At 40.1% G+C, this 18,398-nt stretch overlaps 3 protein-coding genes across 8 annotated transcripts; 2 read left to right on the plus strand and 1 right to left on the minus strand.

Annotated features, from left to right (window-relative positions):
- Window positions 1-508: 508 nt before the first annotated feature.
- LOC119725205 (growth hormone secretagogue receptor type 1-like) lies at window positions 509-4,395 on the plus strand. The gene is made up of 2 exons (XM_038196567.1): window positions 509-910; window positions 2,439-4,395. Exons 1-2 carry the CDS (start codon window positions 597-599, stop codon window positions 3,274-3,276), a joined length of 1,152 nt encoding a protein of 383 aa, XP_038052495.1. The 5' UTR covers window positions 509-596; the 3' UTR covers window positions 3,277-4,395.
- Window positions 3,871-11,593, minus strand: LOC119724971 (MFS-type transporter SLC18B1-like). 2 transcript variants are annotated; one of them, XM_038196320.1, is made up of 14 exons: window positions 11,428-11,593; window positions 10,511-10,743; window positions 10,033-10,128; window positions 9,498-9,571; window positions 9,153-9,300; window positions 8,851-8,919; window positions 8,375-8,462; window positions 8,101-8,237; window positions 7,782-7,880; window positions 7,035-7,126; window positions 6,566-6,661; window positions 5,454-5,528; window positions 5,007-5,150; window positions 3,871-4,816 (listed from the first exon to the last, which is right to left on the minus strand). In XM_038196320.1, the coding sequence occupies exons 1-14, from the start codon at window positions 11,432-11,434 to the stop codon at window positions 4,732-4,734; spliced, it is 1,443 nt and encodes a 480-aa protein (XP_038052248.1). In that variant the 5' UTR covers window positions 11,435-11,593; the 3' UTR covers window positions 3,871-4,731. The 2 variants fall into 2 exon arrangements, with proteins under 2 accessions (XP_038052248.1, XP_038052247.1); XM_038196319.1 differs by having other exon boundaries at window positions 10,511-10,787.
- Window positions 11,594-11,732: 139 nt separating this feature from the next.
- LOC119724972 (neuromedin-U receptor 2-like) lies at window positions 11,733-17,113 on the plus strand. Of its 5 annotated transcripts, none has more exons than XM_038196326.1 (3): window positions 11,733-11,801; window positions 12,429-12,756; window positions 14,912-17,113. In XM_038196326.1, the coding sequence occupies exons 2-3, from the start codon at window positions 12,477-12,479 to the stop codon at window positions 15,727-15,729; spliced, it is 1,098 nt and encodes a 365-aa protein (XP_038052254.1). In that variant the 5' UTR covers window positions 11,733-11,801; window positions 12,429-12,476; the 3' UTR covers window positions 15,730-17,113. The 5 variants fall into 5 exon arrangements, with proteins under 5 accessions (XP_038052254.1, XP_038052252.1, XP_038052250.1 ...); XM_038196324.1 differs by having other exon boundaries at window positions 11,734-12,140; XM_038196322.1 differs by having other exon boundaries at window positions 11,734-12,136.
- Window positions 17,114-18,398: the final 1,285 nt, after the last annotated feature.

Raw genomic sequence — 18,398 nt, forward strand, 5'->3', positions numbered from 1 at the left:
CCAGGCGCACCTTTGAATGTATGTAAATTAGAAAAAGTACCCTTTGTTAACTAGTGGTTGATTTGTGAAGCGGCACCCGGCGTACTAATGTCGGTCCAACCATCTAGTAGCGCTCTTTCGTTTTGGACGGTTTCATGACGGTTCGTGACAGCTCGTCATGACGGTCGTCCTGGCAAATCATAGTCCTCGCTAAAACGAACAGAGGAGCCAGTTGATATTGATCACGCCCCTTCGTTTCAGCGAGTATTGTGATTGGACAGGACGACCGTTATGACGAGCTGTCATGACGAACCGTCATGACTAACCGTCCAAAACGAAAGAACGCTAGTAGGAAAGCTGACGGCTGGTTGTCAGCTGCGCATGGGAAATATATACGCACCGTGAGCTACAAAGCTTTACGGCCATTCTATGTACGCTAGTAGTCACTGAATCTTGTGGTGACTATAGTGTGATCATGCACATATTGCGTTTGGGAAAAGTTAGTTGAATTAAATGTCCATATTTCTTGCTCGATATCGGTCTATATTGGTGGTGTGGTAGCAGATAACACAGATAGTTCACATCGAGTCTCGCAGGCAGTTACGTTAAATTGCATCATGGAGCAGAATATTTTCCAACTCGAATTGTACAATATGAATGCGTCTAACGACGATGAGCCAGGGAACTTCTGTTCGATACCAGACGCACCGATTCTCGATCTCTCGGATCCCAGTATCGCAGCTCGCTATGAGTACGACTCGGTTCAGAGCGCCCTTGTCACGATCGTCTACCCATGCATCTGCCTATTCGGTATTCTGACTAACTCGATATTTCTGCTGACGGTTATTCGGGTACCGTACATGAAGAGCATAACCAACATCTATCTGAGTAATCTGGCAGTATCCGTCGGATATCATGTTTCTGTCAACAGGTAATTTGCAAAGCAATGTTAGTTACTAGACACAGACCTATACAATCTGTATCAAAACAAAATGCACACCAAATATAACGGAATGCCAGACGTAGAATGTGTTACCAACCTAGGTAATATAGGTTTGGTTGGAAATATACGCCTTTCCACTTTAAAATGAGACATCAAACGTCCAATAAATCTGATAATTTTTGACATAGTTAGGCCGAGTAATTTTCTAAGAGAAGTCAAATTGACCATGGGACCAAATTTTCAATTTTAGGCGTTGGGACAAAGGTAGCCTTATATAATTGCCTCTGTCTGGATATTCGGTGGCCTACAAAAAAATATTTAGCGAGTAAACTCACTTCTAAACACTTTCTTACTATCATTTTGTAAAAGTGCTAAAAAAAAATTAGCATGAGGTGATAGCAAGGAAATGTTTATAAGTGTGTTTACTCGCTTGTAGACCAGGCACATATCAACAAAGAGGCAATTAGGCTTCCTTATTGTCCCAACCAACGCCTAAAATTTAAAACTTGGTCCCATGGGCAATTTGACCTCTCTTGGAAAATAACTCATAACTCTGTCAAAAATAATCAGATTTGGGCGTTTTTAAAGTTGAAAGGTGCATCTTTCAAACCATTCCAATATTATATATGTTGGTTACACATTCTGCGTCTGGCATTCTGTAACATTTTGCTTGCATTTATTTATACACACTTTATACACGTAGTATATCAATATATTGCATGTAGTTTTTCACAAATTGCTGCAAATTAATTCGATGCTTATTTTCTATTGTTTAAACTCTGGCTCAGCACTGTACAAAAAAGATGCATTGCATGTAAAAAAAATTCTCAATAGAAATACAACAAAAGACCAAGCAATGTAGGATGTACAGCGCTACGAAATTACGTTTGAACAAAAATGAAACAACACTAACTTGTTCTATGGAAAACGTGGCCTACCCGTACAACTGCGGATATAGAAAGATGTCGTACATGCGCCTGCAGTAAAAAGAGACATTACATTCTCATTTGGGGACGAGTGTACCTCATTGACTCCCATTAAAATCAACTGATGAGGAAACTAATCGCACTAGAAGTACTCCTTCCTGAAATAAATTGCATCCATTAAAGGACACAGGAGACCAGAATTAAACGAAGGATATCACTAGCGATGGGGCATTACTGATTAACGTGCATTCATTACCATAAGGGAACGTGCGTGTTCAAAATGCAAACATATTTGCTAATATCCTTTCTGTAGAAGATTGCTGGAATACATTACTTGTTTTGAAATGTTTTAGCACAATGTTACGTGTTAATTCGTTTTACGTTTCAGCTCTATCAATACTGAACACGAAAATCCGTGATCTTGTTTGTTTTAATCATACAAGTTACTCGTTCACTGCACATACTATTTAGTAGCCCCGCTAAGCTTGTTGGTCCATGTATAATTATTTTGCCTCGCTATGATTTTCAAGATAGCGTGCCCGGCCTGATACAGGTCAAATGAAAGACAACCTATTATAGTGTTTTTAATCTTGTCAACTTTCTTTTCTCACAGGTGCCGGCTTGAGCCTGTGGAAGTACCTATCGACACCAGTAACTACTGATTTTTCTATATTTGGTGGAGTCCTCGGCTGTTTAATCACGCAAGCGCTAAACTCGACACCGTTTTTTGCTTCAACATTACTTGTAACAGTCGTGGCGGTAGAAAGATACCTTGCCATCTGCCGACCAATTGAACACCGGAAAATCAACTCTAGAGGGCGCGCTTTTACCCTTATCGCAGCCACTTGGGCGGCTGCTTTTTGCTGCGAAGCGTTTCTCCTCCCGTCCTATTCTGTTTACACCTCTAGTTGCGTCATGTGGCCTGACGACCACTATTTCAAGGAATTCCCCAGAACCATCGGAAGTTGTTTCACCCCGGCGCTCTGGACAAAGGTACTGGCAGCTTTTGTTCTTACTGTACCCATAGTTTTCGCTTTCATCTTCACTTTCGTGCTATACTTTCTGATAGTACGAAAACTGGGCAAGCGGATTGGTAAGCGGGCACCCAGCGAGCAGTCTTCGAATCGCGCGAAGTCTCGTCGCACGAGAAATCACGTGGCTAAGATGCTGATTATCGCTGGTACCGTATTCTACATCCTCCTGACTCCTCGCACAATAGTGATCCTTTATTACTATATAAAGTTTTTCGCTGGTACCACGGGGCTTCCCCCGGGTGTAGAGTTTATACTAGTCACTTCAACCAACATTCTTCTATATGTTAATTCTGTGACAAATCCTATCATTTATGTATTTTCAAACAAGCGTTACCGAACGGCTGTTATACAAGCATTTTACCCAGGTTCAAAAGTTATCACGGTTTCTCATTAAACAGTTTTCTTATCTCGCAAAATATACGCGGTTGCGAAAAAGAAAAAGTTTTTGTAAAAAGATAAAGGAAAGTATTTGTGATTTTCAAATTGAACAAAAATTCGCAAACAAAGACTAGCGTGGTTTCAACCGTGACATCATGATTGGGCGCCTTGCGTATGTTGTAGAATGATTCGTTTCGAACATAGGACCAGGCAGGGATAGGGTGTTGAATTCATTACATCCACAAACAAAATGCGCATTGTATGACAAGCATGGAATAAGTAATATTACGTCATAACTATCGGTGAGATGAAAGGGGTGCTCAGAAATTAACCACCCACTACTTTCGCTATTTGACACTAAGCAAATTCATTGTTCAAAAATGGCAGCGAATTTGTAATACTAGATAGGCAACATTTGTAAACTGATTAAGTATAGTAACTCAAGTTGTGTTGTATATATAAAATTGTCTTTATGTGTCTTCAATTATGTGCATCACTATCTTTAAAAAAAAATTGTAAAAAAACCCCTAAAAAAACAAAACGAATCTATGGGTAGTCATGCTGAAAATTTACCTTTTGTGTTCAACAAATCCAATGTGTCGAATTATTAACTTTATGCTATCATATGTTTTACTAAGCCAAAAACAAAATGCACTATATTTTCTGTTTCAGGCGTCTGTAACCGTGAGAAAGCATTCTGCTTTGGGTTTCTTTTGCGCACAAACAGCCGGCCTTGCCAGATAAAAAAAATAGACCCCGAAATTGTTATTGAAGAAGTATAGTGTATAGTAGCACAAACATTAGGTTTAAACCTTTGTTCTTATAATTTGTCTATGGTTAAACCAAAGTTGACAATATTATTTTAAAAAATAAGCTACTTCTTCATACATGTATATAGAAGAAACTCGTTAATGTGTTTAACTTTAGTAGAGTCTACCAAAAATATTAAGTGGTATACAAAAATATTTGGGCCTAGACTGGGCAAGCTCGAGGGTTACTGGTACCATTTGTTCCAAATTAATAAACAGTTGGGGTTATAGGGGTCGGATCTAGTGATTGTAGCTAGGAAAGCTTGGTAAACTGCCACAGGGAGTGGGTTGGTATATGCTGGAAAACCGGTGAAACAATTTTGAGAGGAAAAAAAGCGCAAACAGAGTGAATTAGTTGGTGATCGTTTGCTCCCAGCCATATGTTTATGTTAAGTTTATTATTAATGTCACTCCTTAGGGGGTTTCAAAGCTGGTCCCAGACCAATTTGGTCTGAGGGTCGTATAACGTACCGGTAGTCATTCGAGTCAAATTTTGGCAAAGGTGAGGCTGAAGGAAGTCTGTAGGGGAGACAGTCAGTCAGTCAGTCAGTAAGTCAATCCGTGAGATAGGAACAAAGATGATTGTGGCTGGCTAGAGAAGCATTTGGTATAAAATTGAGTAAAGTGAAGCGTCTTCTCTCAGCTGCTATAATGAACTCGCTTCACACATCATTTGGTATAAGTGGCACCTGTTCCTCGTCAGTTGTGTTAGCCTGCATTTCAAGCCGTGATCTCGGGACCCGTCTCCTGTAAGGTCACAAAATATGCATCATGAAATTCTGGTCTGTTGTCTGTGTGTAGCAAGTCTTAATTAGTAACTTAATACATAGCGACTCGAACCAATTAGACTCAATGTTTCATCAGCCATTCATTCATTACTTTGTGTTAGCTATTATGCAACCAATCAGGACATCTCCTTTTATTTCAGTGTACTAACCCTTTTCCACAACGATACTCCCAGACTCCAAACAGACACAGTACAATCATGACAGAGATTAAAGCACCTGCGAATATTGTAGTCGCGTAAGCAAATCCATAGACCTGCGTCAAAGCGCCCCCAAGCAAGGGCCCTACCAAGGACCTGTCCGTTAAAGGAAAATGTATACATGCATTAGGAATATGTGGCATCAGCTATATACAGTAACACCGTCAGAATTATCGGCAACAGTATCAGCAATAGTAACAGTCACGCATAAGCAACAGCAGCAGCAGTATCAACAGCTATTACGAAAGCAGGACAGACATAACAGCAGCAACAACAACATCAACAGCAGAAAAACAGAGCAGCAGCATTGGTAGCAAAAGCAACAGCACCACTTTCTATCCAAGCTCACTAAGATCCCCTTCATCCGGATTATCTACACAAACCAATCAACAAACTTACCCGAATGCAAATACACCGTTCCAGAGGCCAGCTATTATAGAAGTCACCCCAAGGTTGGTAGGAACACCATACCATCTGTTGAAGTAATTCATATATAAAATGCCTCAATAAGATGCAATGCATATTCATGAATGATTTTTTTTTTATTTCGTGTTCTTCCCTAACAAAATCAAATTGTCATCAACATTTTCATTCTGACTAATTGCTCCCTGTTTTCCTTTTCCATTGGCTGTCGTCGTTTGTAACTGCATGGACGTCGTGAAATAGTTCAAGGGGATATTTTCCCCTAAACTTTCTTCTGGGAAGTCCCACAAAGTATTTTGTGTTAGAAAAATAAACCATAACTTATTATTAAATTCGTCAGCATCAAGAAATATTTACATCATGCATTCTATATTATTGAAAGCATAGATACTATATCAAACTTAATATTGTAACGAATATTATGTAACAAAGTTGATATAACGTAAGTGGCACTCTCTTAAAACGACGCCATTTTTTCAGTACAATTAGAAACAGCGCATTATATTGAATCTTTTTTTCCCCACAACCTAAAAATAAAAGACTGACAAAAAATGTAATGCCTAAAGTAAGACGTGTAAGAACCCTACGTCAATAACCTTGGATTAACGCAAGTTTGTTTATGTACATGAAGTTATTCCACGAGTCAAAACTATTACCTAACAAAGATTGAGTTTTGCATTTCTACGTGGACTAACAACCGTGATCTCCATGTTTAGAAATATTGAGAGCTCATTGGCCAGTGTATGCTGTGCACATTTTGAAGCTACGCGCTGGTTCCCAATCCTTCTATTCGAATATGGTACGGGAACCAGTATAACGGTACCACTCCCATCACCAGCAGTTTATAATAAAATAATTAATGCCATAAATGTTTAAAAAAAAATATTTCAGTCACAAATAAATTTTTGGTAATTACAAAAGTGAATACATTTAATAAAAAGGTACAGATTGCTGTTAAATTAGAACAGAATTGTTTACAATTCCATTGTCATGGGACTGGACTGGTAATGTGGTGGACGGTGTTTTCACTTCCAACAGCCAATGGGATATCCAGACTGTGTTTTATAGGGATCAGTACAGGGACTTACTCTGCAGAGATGTACATGTCAACGAATGTCGGCATAATGAACAAACCCATCATAACGGTGCCAGTTGGAATAACAAGGATAGCTAGCAGCTTGGTCCTGCAGAAGAAAAAAACAAGTTCGGTTTCAGTTCCGAGGAAAAACGATCAGATATGGACTACAACTAGACAATAAAGATGTTGCCACTCTTTTGACTGATATATTATATTTTTTACAAAATCGTTATTTATGCATTGAGGAAATATGCGATTGCGTTATAAAATGCTTCCCCAAATTATGAAAGACAATAAGCCTAAACATTATTAAACCTTTTTATGAGATATGGCGGACACATAGGGGGCGCTGTTGGTTTGTATAAACTGTTTTGTATATTTAACCAAGTTTACCAAAAGCTGAATAGCGCCCTCCTTTTGTGTCCGCCATAATTTTCAATGGCTAAAATGAGATGCCGTAAACTACTGATTAAACTTACGAGGGTATTTTCAGCAGTTGCGACGGTCCAAGGAATAGGAAAAAGAGTGCGCTGCCAAATGCTCCAAAGACCATCATAATTCGTGTGGCTTTCTGAAACCGAAACAAACAACTTTTTCTCTAGGACCAAAATAACATTAAACGATCTATATAAACGAGGGACAGAGTACACGAGATGCAAGATATAAAATGTATCAGCCTCCACTCCAGGGGCGCGTGCTCGTTCCTTACGATCGCACAAGGCATGATGGGAAACAACATGGCGCTGCAAGATCGTACCCACGGGGTACGAGGTTGAAAATGTATCACTTATTAATAGACGCCATTTTTTTCGCAATGAGGTGTGGGAGAAAAGTCAACACATTTGTTTTGGTTGCGCGTGATTAAAGTTTGGTATCTCTGTCTGAATGATATGAGGATGTTTGTGGGCTACTGTACGTACTGTACGATTCTGTCATTTTGTCACCATTGTTCAATAACAATGGCGATAATAACGGAAACGGAAACATCGTGAGTTGAAAAATTGTGCGACCGCCATTTTCCCACTGTCGTTGACATGACAATAGTTCAACTAGAGTCGTTCGCATTTAAACTTCAGTGCGCATGCGCTAGGTACGTCACGAACCAACCACTAACCACTGGTCCTTGATCGAACTTAATCCTACTTGCTTCGCGCTAAAATGGAATCACGTCTATGAAGATGATAGCAACTTAACTGGGTTTTTGATTTATTACTGCTCTTACGTACCTTTGCGTCTGCAACAGCTCCCCAAATCACAGAGGAAATTGCGTAAGATAAACCGAAACTTAGAAAGATGAAACTGATCTGCAACACAGTGAAACCAAGCTGTGGAGAAAATGGGGGGAAACATTAGGCTATACCAATCAGTAAATAATTGACGACAGTAAGGGAACTCGTAAGTGGGTACGTTAAGAAAACGTTATTGATACATGTACAATGAATATTCATGCATGGTCAATTTATAGAGCTAGAAATATCTTAAGCCATGACATCAAAGAAATCTGTTGCTATTATGCGTGCATTATGGGTTACCATAGTAACGTACCTCTTTTAAATGAATCGGCACAGTTGGGACGAGGGATGTTAAGGAAATCGCTGCCACAAAGACAGCAAGTAAAGCCAACCAAATGGCTGGAATGCTCAAAACTAGAGTCAAGGGCCCAGACTCTTCCTTCTTTTGCCCTGATGAAAAGAAAACACACAACCAAGTCCAACCTTTTTTTTAAGACCATAAATTTGAGTGAATCGTATAAATAGATTTGTGTTAACAAGTTAACACATAATTTGAGGAGAAATCATTGGATCGTGGGGGAACGTACCCTGCTGAGGCAATAAGAAGAAATTGGCGATATCAATTGCAAGAACAAGCCCTCCCAGAGCGAAGAACGGAAACCGGAAGCCTCCTGCCTAAAACACACAACACACACAAAGAATAAATCAAGTGTTTCGAACAATTTTATTTAACCAGCGCAACTATTTCAACCACTTCAGCAAGTGTATTTACAGATAACCAGTGCCTCATCGACCTTGAACTGAAATAGTCCATATCTGAGCACTCGAGGACTTTGTATTAATTAACGACGCCATTTTGGAGTGTACATGTTGCCTTTACATAATTTATTGAATTGTTAACGTTGAAGCAATTCAATTAATTGCTACAATAATGGAGATATAAATAAAATCACTTTAATATGAGCGTCCTCATTCGATGAAAAATATAATCAATACATTTATCTTGGGTTTTGCCCTCTATACCCATTTAAAAATAAAAGAAAAATTGTAAATGTGTACTTACATCATATAACAGACCACCAATTGCTGGTCCGATTGCATATGCCAGCCCTCCGGTCATCTCAATCAAGCTCTGTTAACAAACATGTAAACAACTGATGCCACACCAATCTTATATACACTGATCTAACACTGATCATATGCTAATGTTAATCTGATCTCACACTAAATCTACCATCAAGATTACACTGATCTCTAAACCTATCTCACACTAATTAACCAACACTGATTGTTACACCGATCTCACACCAATCTTTTACACCGATAAACTACTGATTACACACGGACTGCCCTTCAGCGACTTACCACTGCCGTGCCGACATTCTCAGGAAAGGTAAACGCCACAATGGCCGCTGACGCAGTTTTTGTAGCCGAGCTTCCAAGCCCTTCCAAGAGCCTTATGGCAAAACTGAACGCAGTGAAAGTTGCTCTGGTTGGCATGTCAACAATAAACCTGCAAAAATCAAATTTTCATAGATTATTGATTTTCCCCCAAGAAATTTCACATAGGACTAATATTTTGAAGTGGATCATTGAAGCGCGGATCCTCTACATAAAGATAATTAACGACTTCCCAAATTTCTGGTATGACACTTGCGCGTCGTGCTCGCGTGCGCGCCTGGCGCACGTTTCAACCAAGAGATCTCTCACCCAAACAAGACATTGCATCCACCGGTGACGAAGGCTCCTGCCAGAAAAATAAACCGAGCTCCAAAAACAGGAATCTAAAAAGAAAAAACAAAGCAAAGTAGGCCCGTTCATGCGAAAAAAAGTCTCGAAATGTGAAAATATATTGTGAAGAACACCAATAGATAATAATGATGTAAAATGTCTGTTAAAGTTAATTCAAAGTATTTGACAGTACACAAAATTCCCAAATGTAAATCAAAAACCGGTGACTATTGATAAATCTTATCTCACATAAAACTAGTTGAATGCTTATGGTCAGAAGAGCGCACTTTACATCCTGGTATTATTGAGAAAAGTCCTCTGCACAGCATTGCAACAGTGCCCCTCCGGGTTTAAATGTTCACACGTTCATTAACTTTAACCCTCAGGGGTGCATTTATATGCAGAATCGTGTTGAACTGAGCATGGTTTTAAACAATGACATGTACACTAGACATGAGCTGAATAGACCAGGTCGCAAGAACGCCACGTTGACGATAAACAATTGAGAACCTACAAATTTGCCCCAAATCGGTGACCCAATGCCTGCAGTGAGGGCGAATGCGCTAAACACGAGTCCAATTACAGTCTGGTTCATCCCTTTCGCCTTTGCCTGTTAGATGTAAAAAAAAAAAAAATAATAATAATAATAATAATTATAACAAATAGACCTAACAAGAAGTCAGAGTTTCAGTTTTTCTCAGATTATTTTTTTATCTCAGGAAAACATTTTTTCCCGGGGATCTCGAAATTCAGAATGTATGTAAATGTGCAGAATTACACAAATTGATTACCTAGATGTATATTCCGCTAAGGAGAAATTCCTTTAAAAAAAATTACGGTAATCAGTAAGTATTTTGGGGAAAACGTATATTTGGGTAAAGTTAGTTATAAAGCAACAAGCGGATCCCAGGGTGTGGTATACTTTTTTTCTGTGTATACTACCTTGATGGGGTAAAAAAAACCCAGAAATATGGACCGTTTGGGATACTCACCTCAATGGGGTAGAAAACTGAAATTATGGAAGCGGCCATCATGTTTGACAGTGAAGCCATCATAGCGCTGGCAAAAGTGGCTTTCTGGTGGTAGGTGAACTTCGTTCCCGCCGGTTTCTCCTCAGATCTTTTGTCAATGTTGTCATTTTCTTCGTCAGCTCTATCCTTATTGGCCAAAGACGACGTGGGCGGGGCGCCGTTGGGCGGAGTTTCTCCGCTTGAATTTACATATTCTATCGAAAGCGAAGCGTTAATTTCAACCTTGTTTTCCATGGCTCTGACAAAATAATTAGGAATGCAAAAACAAAAATCCGTTTTTGACTTGGAAGAAAACAACAACAAAAGCTTTCATTAGGTTGATTCACTGAACTGTAGGCCTATTCTTTAACGTCTTTACGGTAAGATTTGGATTTCCATGGCGTGAGGTTAAACCTCACGTACAGGAAATTCACAGCGCTTCCTTTATTCTTTGATGACCTTGATGAAAGCCTATACCGTTAAGCCAAGGACTGTCGATTTAAAAAAGGAAAACTCTAGCACACCCCGAAGGTTTTGTGTACAATGTCGGCTGTGTAGAAACGTATGTTAGATGTCTGCCTACGGTACCGGCATTATTCAGTGCTAGCTGGGAAGGTTACAGACTCTGTGGAGGGGATGTGGCGATCCCCCCCCCCCCACCCCCCACGGCAGCATATGAGTCTGGCCCAAATCGGAAAGAGAGATGGACACATAGCTTCGTCCCATTTACTTTTTTACACAAATAACATGCTTCAGGATACTACAAACAGTTCCATTCATGAAATATAGAGTTAATTGTCTGTGTGAATGCACTGATGTATTAAGGTTTATCAAATAACTAGCTGTCCACAGTGCTCGATCTACAAACAATAGATAATTATTGACAACTGTATACGTACGGTACATGGGAACGACAGGATTGTTGTCCTCTATTCGTTACCCTGCATGGAAGTGGGCGCAATGAATAGGTGGTTGACTTTTGTGTCGTGTTATTCTCATTCAGACCAACGTACCTAGGCACAATTGCAGAATACCCCGCCACTCGATCTATCCACCTCGGACCTAGGCACAATTGCAGAATACCCCGCCACTCGATCTATCCACCTCGTAGCCGGCTACGAGGTCACGGCTGATTGACCTCAATAAACATTCTCAGCGCTACTTGAATGTACTATGCGTCATGCTCCATTGCACTCCCACTTCGTGACCGCGTAGCCGCCAACAGGGTAGTTGGTTTGACCTGCCCGCACACATAACTGTTGTATGTTGAAGCGTACGTACCGCTTCATAATGAATATGAAATAGTACTATGAAAGAAACGCAATCCACACCACGCACAACCGGTTAGTCTGAACCTTGTGGCTCACGTTGCATTGAATAAACTATAATTGTTAAACCATTGCAGCTATGACGTCACACTATAATTAAAAGTGTGGATTCGGAACTACGAGCCTGTTACACTGGTCACAACGTGTGGATTCGGAACGACGAATCTTTAGTAACGACCCGACATACAGATTTCTATGACCGGACCTGTTGTGTTGTTCCCTGTATACGCCCTCAAGCGCATTACTGGACCAAGCCCAGTCTTACGTGGCTTTCTTGGCTGTAGGTAGCTAAATTTCCATCACTTAACTCATAACTCATCACTTAAATTCTGATGGGAGGCAGGCTGGCTCTTAACAACAGACGCATATACATTGGGGATAGCCTGAGTGCTTATCAAGGACATATTTATGATCGTCAACTGATTAAATAGGCATTATCTTAGTAGGGGGCTCATGAATACGAACCCGGGATTCCCGGGTTCGCGAAAGCCACATTTGACTGCGCTTGGTCCAGTAATGCGTGGGTGATACCTTTAATGCCCATTTCGATCCTATCGCGCATGGGGGAAAAGTCAGGTAATAGTGCCTGGAAGACGCAGTGGACGACTACAGTTGGAGACATGATGGACGAAACGTTTGCCTACGATGACCAGCAACCCGTCTGCTCGATACCAGACGCGCCGATTCTCAATCTTTCGGATCCCAGTATCGCAACTCGCTACGAGTACAACTCGGTTCAGAGCGCCCTTGTCACGGTCATCTACCCATGCATTTGCCTATTCGGTATTCTGACTAACTCGATATTTCTGCTGACGGTTATTCGGGTGCCACACATGAAGAACGTAACCAACATCTACCTGAGTAGTCTTGCCGTATCGGATATCATGTTCCTGATAACAGGTGAGATGATATCTTTCTACTTGATTAGTTCTACAACCATGAGTTTGCCAATGGGGTGGCTGGGATGTTGGAGTCCAATGTGTTTTCAGGGAAGGGGGAGGGTATAGATCAGGTGTAACACTCAACGCGTAAAAGACCAAAAGTCCTGAAGTTATTAATCAATATTTGTAATTATTGACTAAAGACGTTATTCAGGGAACTTCAGTAAAATTGCAGATGTTTTTTTGCCAATGTGTTAGTCGAGGGAGGGGCCGGTTAGCCATCCAAAACCGCCCCTGGGATCCGCCCATGATATCAAATTAATTTGTAGATGAATAAAATAATGCATTTTCCTAATTCCGCAAACTTTATATTGATTACTGTATGTTTTTACCGTTCAATTTAAACACAATTAGCATTCCATTAGCTTCAGAGTCATTCCGTTAGCGCGAATTTGAATGTAGCTTAAGATTATAGTTCAAATATATATAAACAGAACATTCCATTTAGTTTTTCAAGCATGCAATCGGGAAAATACAGCAATCGACTAAAGTACTGCGCTCATTCGAATTGAAACTATCTGCGAAGAACATTCGAATTTGAAGCGAGAACATGTGGTCAAATGAACTCATCGATGGGCAAACATTTTCGACATTTTGGCAATGAAATTCATAATATACCATTTCTGGAAAATTATCACAGAAAATTGAAAGAATCTATAATTCCAAGAAGAATTCAACATTGATAGAAAATATTGTTTCATTGAAGGAATATAAAACCATGATGAAAGAATAGATGCCTAAGAAAATAAACGACAGCTCGAAATAATAAAAAATAATAAGTGCAGCTGTCTAGTGAAGGCTTTTGTTTTCATTGCCAGGCCCGGATTAAGTGTTTCGTAGGCCCTAGGCACCAGTTTTCCGTAGGCCCTACTCCGCCCTTGGTACCAGCACCAAATTCATGTTGATGCTATTTGATCACTGTACAAATCCAGCCAGGTCCTTGCTCTAAAATCCTGTTGCCAACAAGGGCGTCAATCGCTTCTCAAAAATGGGGGGGGGGGGTGGGTGTGCACATAACATGTGAATCTTGATCAGAACTAATGCGAGTGCGAAGCCTAAACTGCTTCAAGGGCGGATCCAGAACACAATTTGTGGGGGGGGGGGGGCCAAAAAATTTTGGTCCCCCCAAAAAGTGTGTCAAAAAATTACGGCGTGGGGTTCGGGGCCCGCTTAAGGGCCCCGGAAATTGTTTGGATTCTAGATGCTCTGTGGTGCGATCTGAGGCAATTTCTGACCACTTTAACCAATGTTTTTTGAGGAAAAGATGGTGGTGTACTCATTGCCTGCCTTTATTACGACGTCACATAAAAAAAAAAAAAAATGGTTTCGTTTTTTTTGGGGGGGGGGGGCATGGCCCCCTTTGGCCCCCCCCCCCCCCTGGATCCGCCCTTGAACTGCTTTGGGTTGGGCCGAACAATTTTTGGATTCTGAATTTAAAACGCTCTGTGGTGCGATCTGAGGCAATTTCTGACCACTTCAACCATTTTTCTTTGCAAAAGATCATCATTTAAACATCATGCTCGAGTTTGGATTATCCGTCCCCCCCCCCCCTCCGTTAAGCTCCCACCTTAATGGCAAATGAATAACATAAATTATACACCAACACGACGGAATAATAAAATGAAATGCTGTACCGCATGTGTAATGGCTGTCCTAATTGGTTTTAATGGACACTCGCCGTCGCGCAGTTTTCAAGAAATAATGCTTAAATATTCAAGGTCCAAGAAAAAAATTAAACAGGAACGTCACCACCCAAAACTGATGTTAAACAAAAGCTGCATCAATTTGTTCCAGCTCAGTAGGTACATTATAGCTTCAAGGCAATCCTGAAAATCCTGTTCTTTGGTTATTCAAAGCCGGTATACGCTTTCGCTGTTGGAGACTTACACGAGTTATATGCATTGGATATATAAATATACTTAGTTCAAAATTCAGTTGTATGTAATCTGTTCCGCTGATCATTTTGCGTGTTAATTTAAAGGAATTGTTTTAATAAGTAATCAACAAGATGACACAAAGTAAGTTAAGAGCCAGAATTAACTCAATTCTCCAATAGATATTGGTAATTGTATGTGAAGTCTTTTTAAAATTGCCTCGATTTTTTGTTCCGGCAGGTACTGGCTTTGGCCTTTGGAGGTATCTATCCACACCAGTTATTTCGGATTTTTCTTTTCTTGGTGGGGTCCACGGCTGTTTAATCACACAAGTTCTGAACAGTACACCTTTTTATGCTTCGACTTTACTTGTAACAGTCGTTGCGGTAGAAAGATACCTTGCCATCTGCCGACCAATTCATCACCGGAAAATCAACTCCAGAGGGCGTGCCTTTGCCTTAATCGCTGTGACTTGGGTGGTAGCCTTATGTTGTGAGGCTATGCTCTGTCCAACTGTCTCTGATTATACTGTGAAATGCGTTATATGGCCCGACGACGACTATTTCATGGAATTTCCTCAAACCATCGGTGGCTGTTTTTACCCGGCGCTGTGGGCCCAGATTCTGACGGCTTTTGCATTAATCGTTCCAAGCCTGCTGGCTATCTTCGTCACCTTCATCTTGTACATTTTGATTGTGCGAAAGCTCAGCAAGCGGATTCACAAGGCACCCAGTGAACAGACGTCGAATCGCGCGAAGTCTCGTCGCACTCGAGATCATGTTGCTAAGATGCTGATTACCGCTGGTACCGTGTTCTACATCCTCCTGACTCCTCGCACAGTAGTGACCATTTATTACTACATTAAGTCTTTCGCTGGTACCCCGGGGCTTCCCCCGGGTGTAGAGTTTATACTCTTCACTTCAACCAACATACTTCTATATGTTAATTCTGTGACAAATCCTATCATGTATGCGTTTTCAAACAAGCGTTACCGAACGGCTTTTATACAAGCTTTTTGTCCGGGTTCAAAAATGATTAATGTTTCTTCAAGTTCCTGAACAAGTCACGTTTTTTTTGCCGTTAAACGTTGCATCATTCTGAAATGCGATGCTAGAGTTCATTCTGTACCGTAATTTTAGGGTGTTTTGAGCAGGTTCTTTTAGGACACAATTGAGCATAGAAATTGACAGGATTGAGATGTGAACCCTTCACCTAATATTTTGGCGCTCTACCAATCTTTAATTAAATGTCCTGCCCTTTCATTTATTTTAATAGCGATTATTTGTCGTTTTCTTGACAACGGGTGCCATCTGAATTTTAATGAATAAGATTCAAAGTGACTGTTTATGCACATGGTTGCTGTCTGGTCGTATATAGAACCTAGATTCTTTGTAAATTTCGTCAAAGAAAATAACACACGTTTATGAATCAGCATAGCGTTATGGGATTTGAATGTTTCTGCTCGGACGTTTTAAGGTACTTTTAAATTGGTGTTTCGCCCACATCCAACACAGTTTTCTGTATGGACTGCCCATATCCAAAATCAAAAAAAGAGGCAGGAACATTTTAGGACATGATAATGGAAACACACGTTTAAGTAGTAAACGTTTAAGGAGACTTTAAAGCCCCTTTTTATAACGTTTAGCCAACACTTTACAAAAGCTACAGTCTGCCCTGTAAAATGGGGCACGACAGGAGAAGCATGGAACATTGCCTCAATATCATCATCAAGCGTATCAAAAATATCGAACGCTATCAATAATCAGTGAAACGCCACTATAACGAGCACGATGTGGTCCACAGAAAGTGCTCGCTATATAGTGGTTGTTCGTTATACTGATTGTGCATTATAATAGAATTCACTATTTCGGGAGCCCGTGGGGAAGTTCGTTATAACCAAATGTTCGTTATAGCGGCGTTTCACTGTATAAAGTATTCTGGTTAACCTTTACAGGAATTGAACTCCCTGACTGTTTTTATCACGGTTTAAGACTTATCTTTTTAATGAGGATTTTGTTTCCTTTTAATTGATGTGCTTGGTATTACAATTTTAATATTATACTTTAATTACACCTTTGGATCGACGGGTTGGCCGGCTGGTGGGTTTGCTCGTAGTCTGTTTGTTGGTCGTTCGGTCGTTTGGTTGGTTGTTGTGTTCGGCTGGTCATGTTTTCTAGTTTTGGTGGTCGGACTGTCTCTACTTCTGTTAATCTTTTAGTGTGTAGCTTTGAATGTTTTTAACTTTTAACCTTTACCTTTTAACTTTTGGTTTAGTTTTGATGGTTTTAACTTAATTGTACTGCGTATATGAGCAAAACTGATTTGAATATATGGCGTTAAATAAAATGTTATTATATAATAAGAACTAAGTAGGTATACATGTAGTTACCGACTTTTGAAAAATTTTAATCATTAAACTGGGTATGTGATCAAGTACACGTATAATTATGATGGATTGGTGCTTTGTGCATGTGTCTTTGTGTAGAAACATCCTCGATTCTTTGTAAAATAAAACTTTTCTTTCACAAATTGTGGTTTATTTTAAAATAAAACTATTTCGCATGTTAGGGTCCCATTTTCAGGGGTAGTATCCAAGATGGTCGAGATACTTTTCACATCCAACCCCACTTCGCTAAGGCCAGTGTGGAAGGAAATGTTGTGCCCGCAATATTCTGTCCTCCGGTCAGATTTGCCAGGATGATGTGTCCCCATACAGTTTCTCCTCGGTAATGGTGCCCCTCTTCAAATGAGAAGGTACGACATCTACATTATTTTAATATTTAAAAAGTAGTGAGGATAATGTCTGCTATCTTTTTAAGTAGATCCCCTGCACGAGGCGCCCAAACATATAATTAGGATTTCAAATCACCAAGAAGGAACACAGCGTCTACTTTTGTGTATCACATGTAGTCATGCATAGAGGAGCATAGATATGTCATCTGTGCAGGGCTCACTTACTCAGATCACCTTTAATCAGTAAGGGGTTTACCACAGTATTACAGTTTTGAATAATTAATGGAAATCGACCGATTCAAGAAAATCAGGTCGGGAAAAGACTTGCAGATACACCAAGTCTAATGTCTTTAATAATAAAGAAAGTTGGTTTGATTTTGAGAAGTAAAAACCACAGATAATGTAGGAAATTTCAAAACGTAAATAACCCAACGGGCAAAGTAAAAGGGACTCAGCCAACAAATTCCTGCAATTTCGCACCCAAAGGTCACTTTTTCCTTAACAAAACACGCATTGTAAACTAATCCCATAGATATGGGTGACTGTACGCTTTACAAACTACTAGAATACGAAGGATTCATTTAGAAAAAAACCTTCCCACTGTCGCAATTTTGCTCTAGGCAAAAATACAATTTATCAGAGGGCAGGGACCTGTAAAGAAACGTACCTGCAAGTCCTACTAAAATACAGGCACCTTTGTTGTTGATAGGTCATTGACGAGGTTAAAGGCATACAAGATCATTTGCTTTTTGCCTTCAATATTAACGCCATGCACTCAACAATAAAGAAAAACGTTCAAAACTGTGGAAGTTTCAGCATTCACAACCCTCCAAGGTGTTTGAGACACACATCAAATTGAAGCTTATTTCATCATCTTTCATTTTCCGTTCATTTTTGGGGGGTTTATTTATTTATTACATTTCTTTACCCAAGGTGTGCCCAAACAGTTTAAAACCATTGGGGCCCTGTTTCGATTGGGGCCCTGCATACACTA

Source organism: Patiria miniata, unplaced genomic scaffold (assembly GCF_015706575.1).
Source record: "Patiria miniata isolate m_02_andy unplaced genomic scaffold, ASM1570657v1 HiC_scaffold_18, whole genome shotgun sequence".
NCBI classification, from domain to species: domain Eukaryota; kingdom Metazoa; phylum Echinodermata; class Asteroidea; order Valvatida; family Asterinidae; genus Patiria; species Patiria miniata.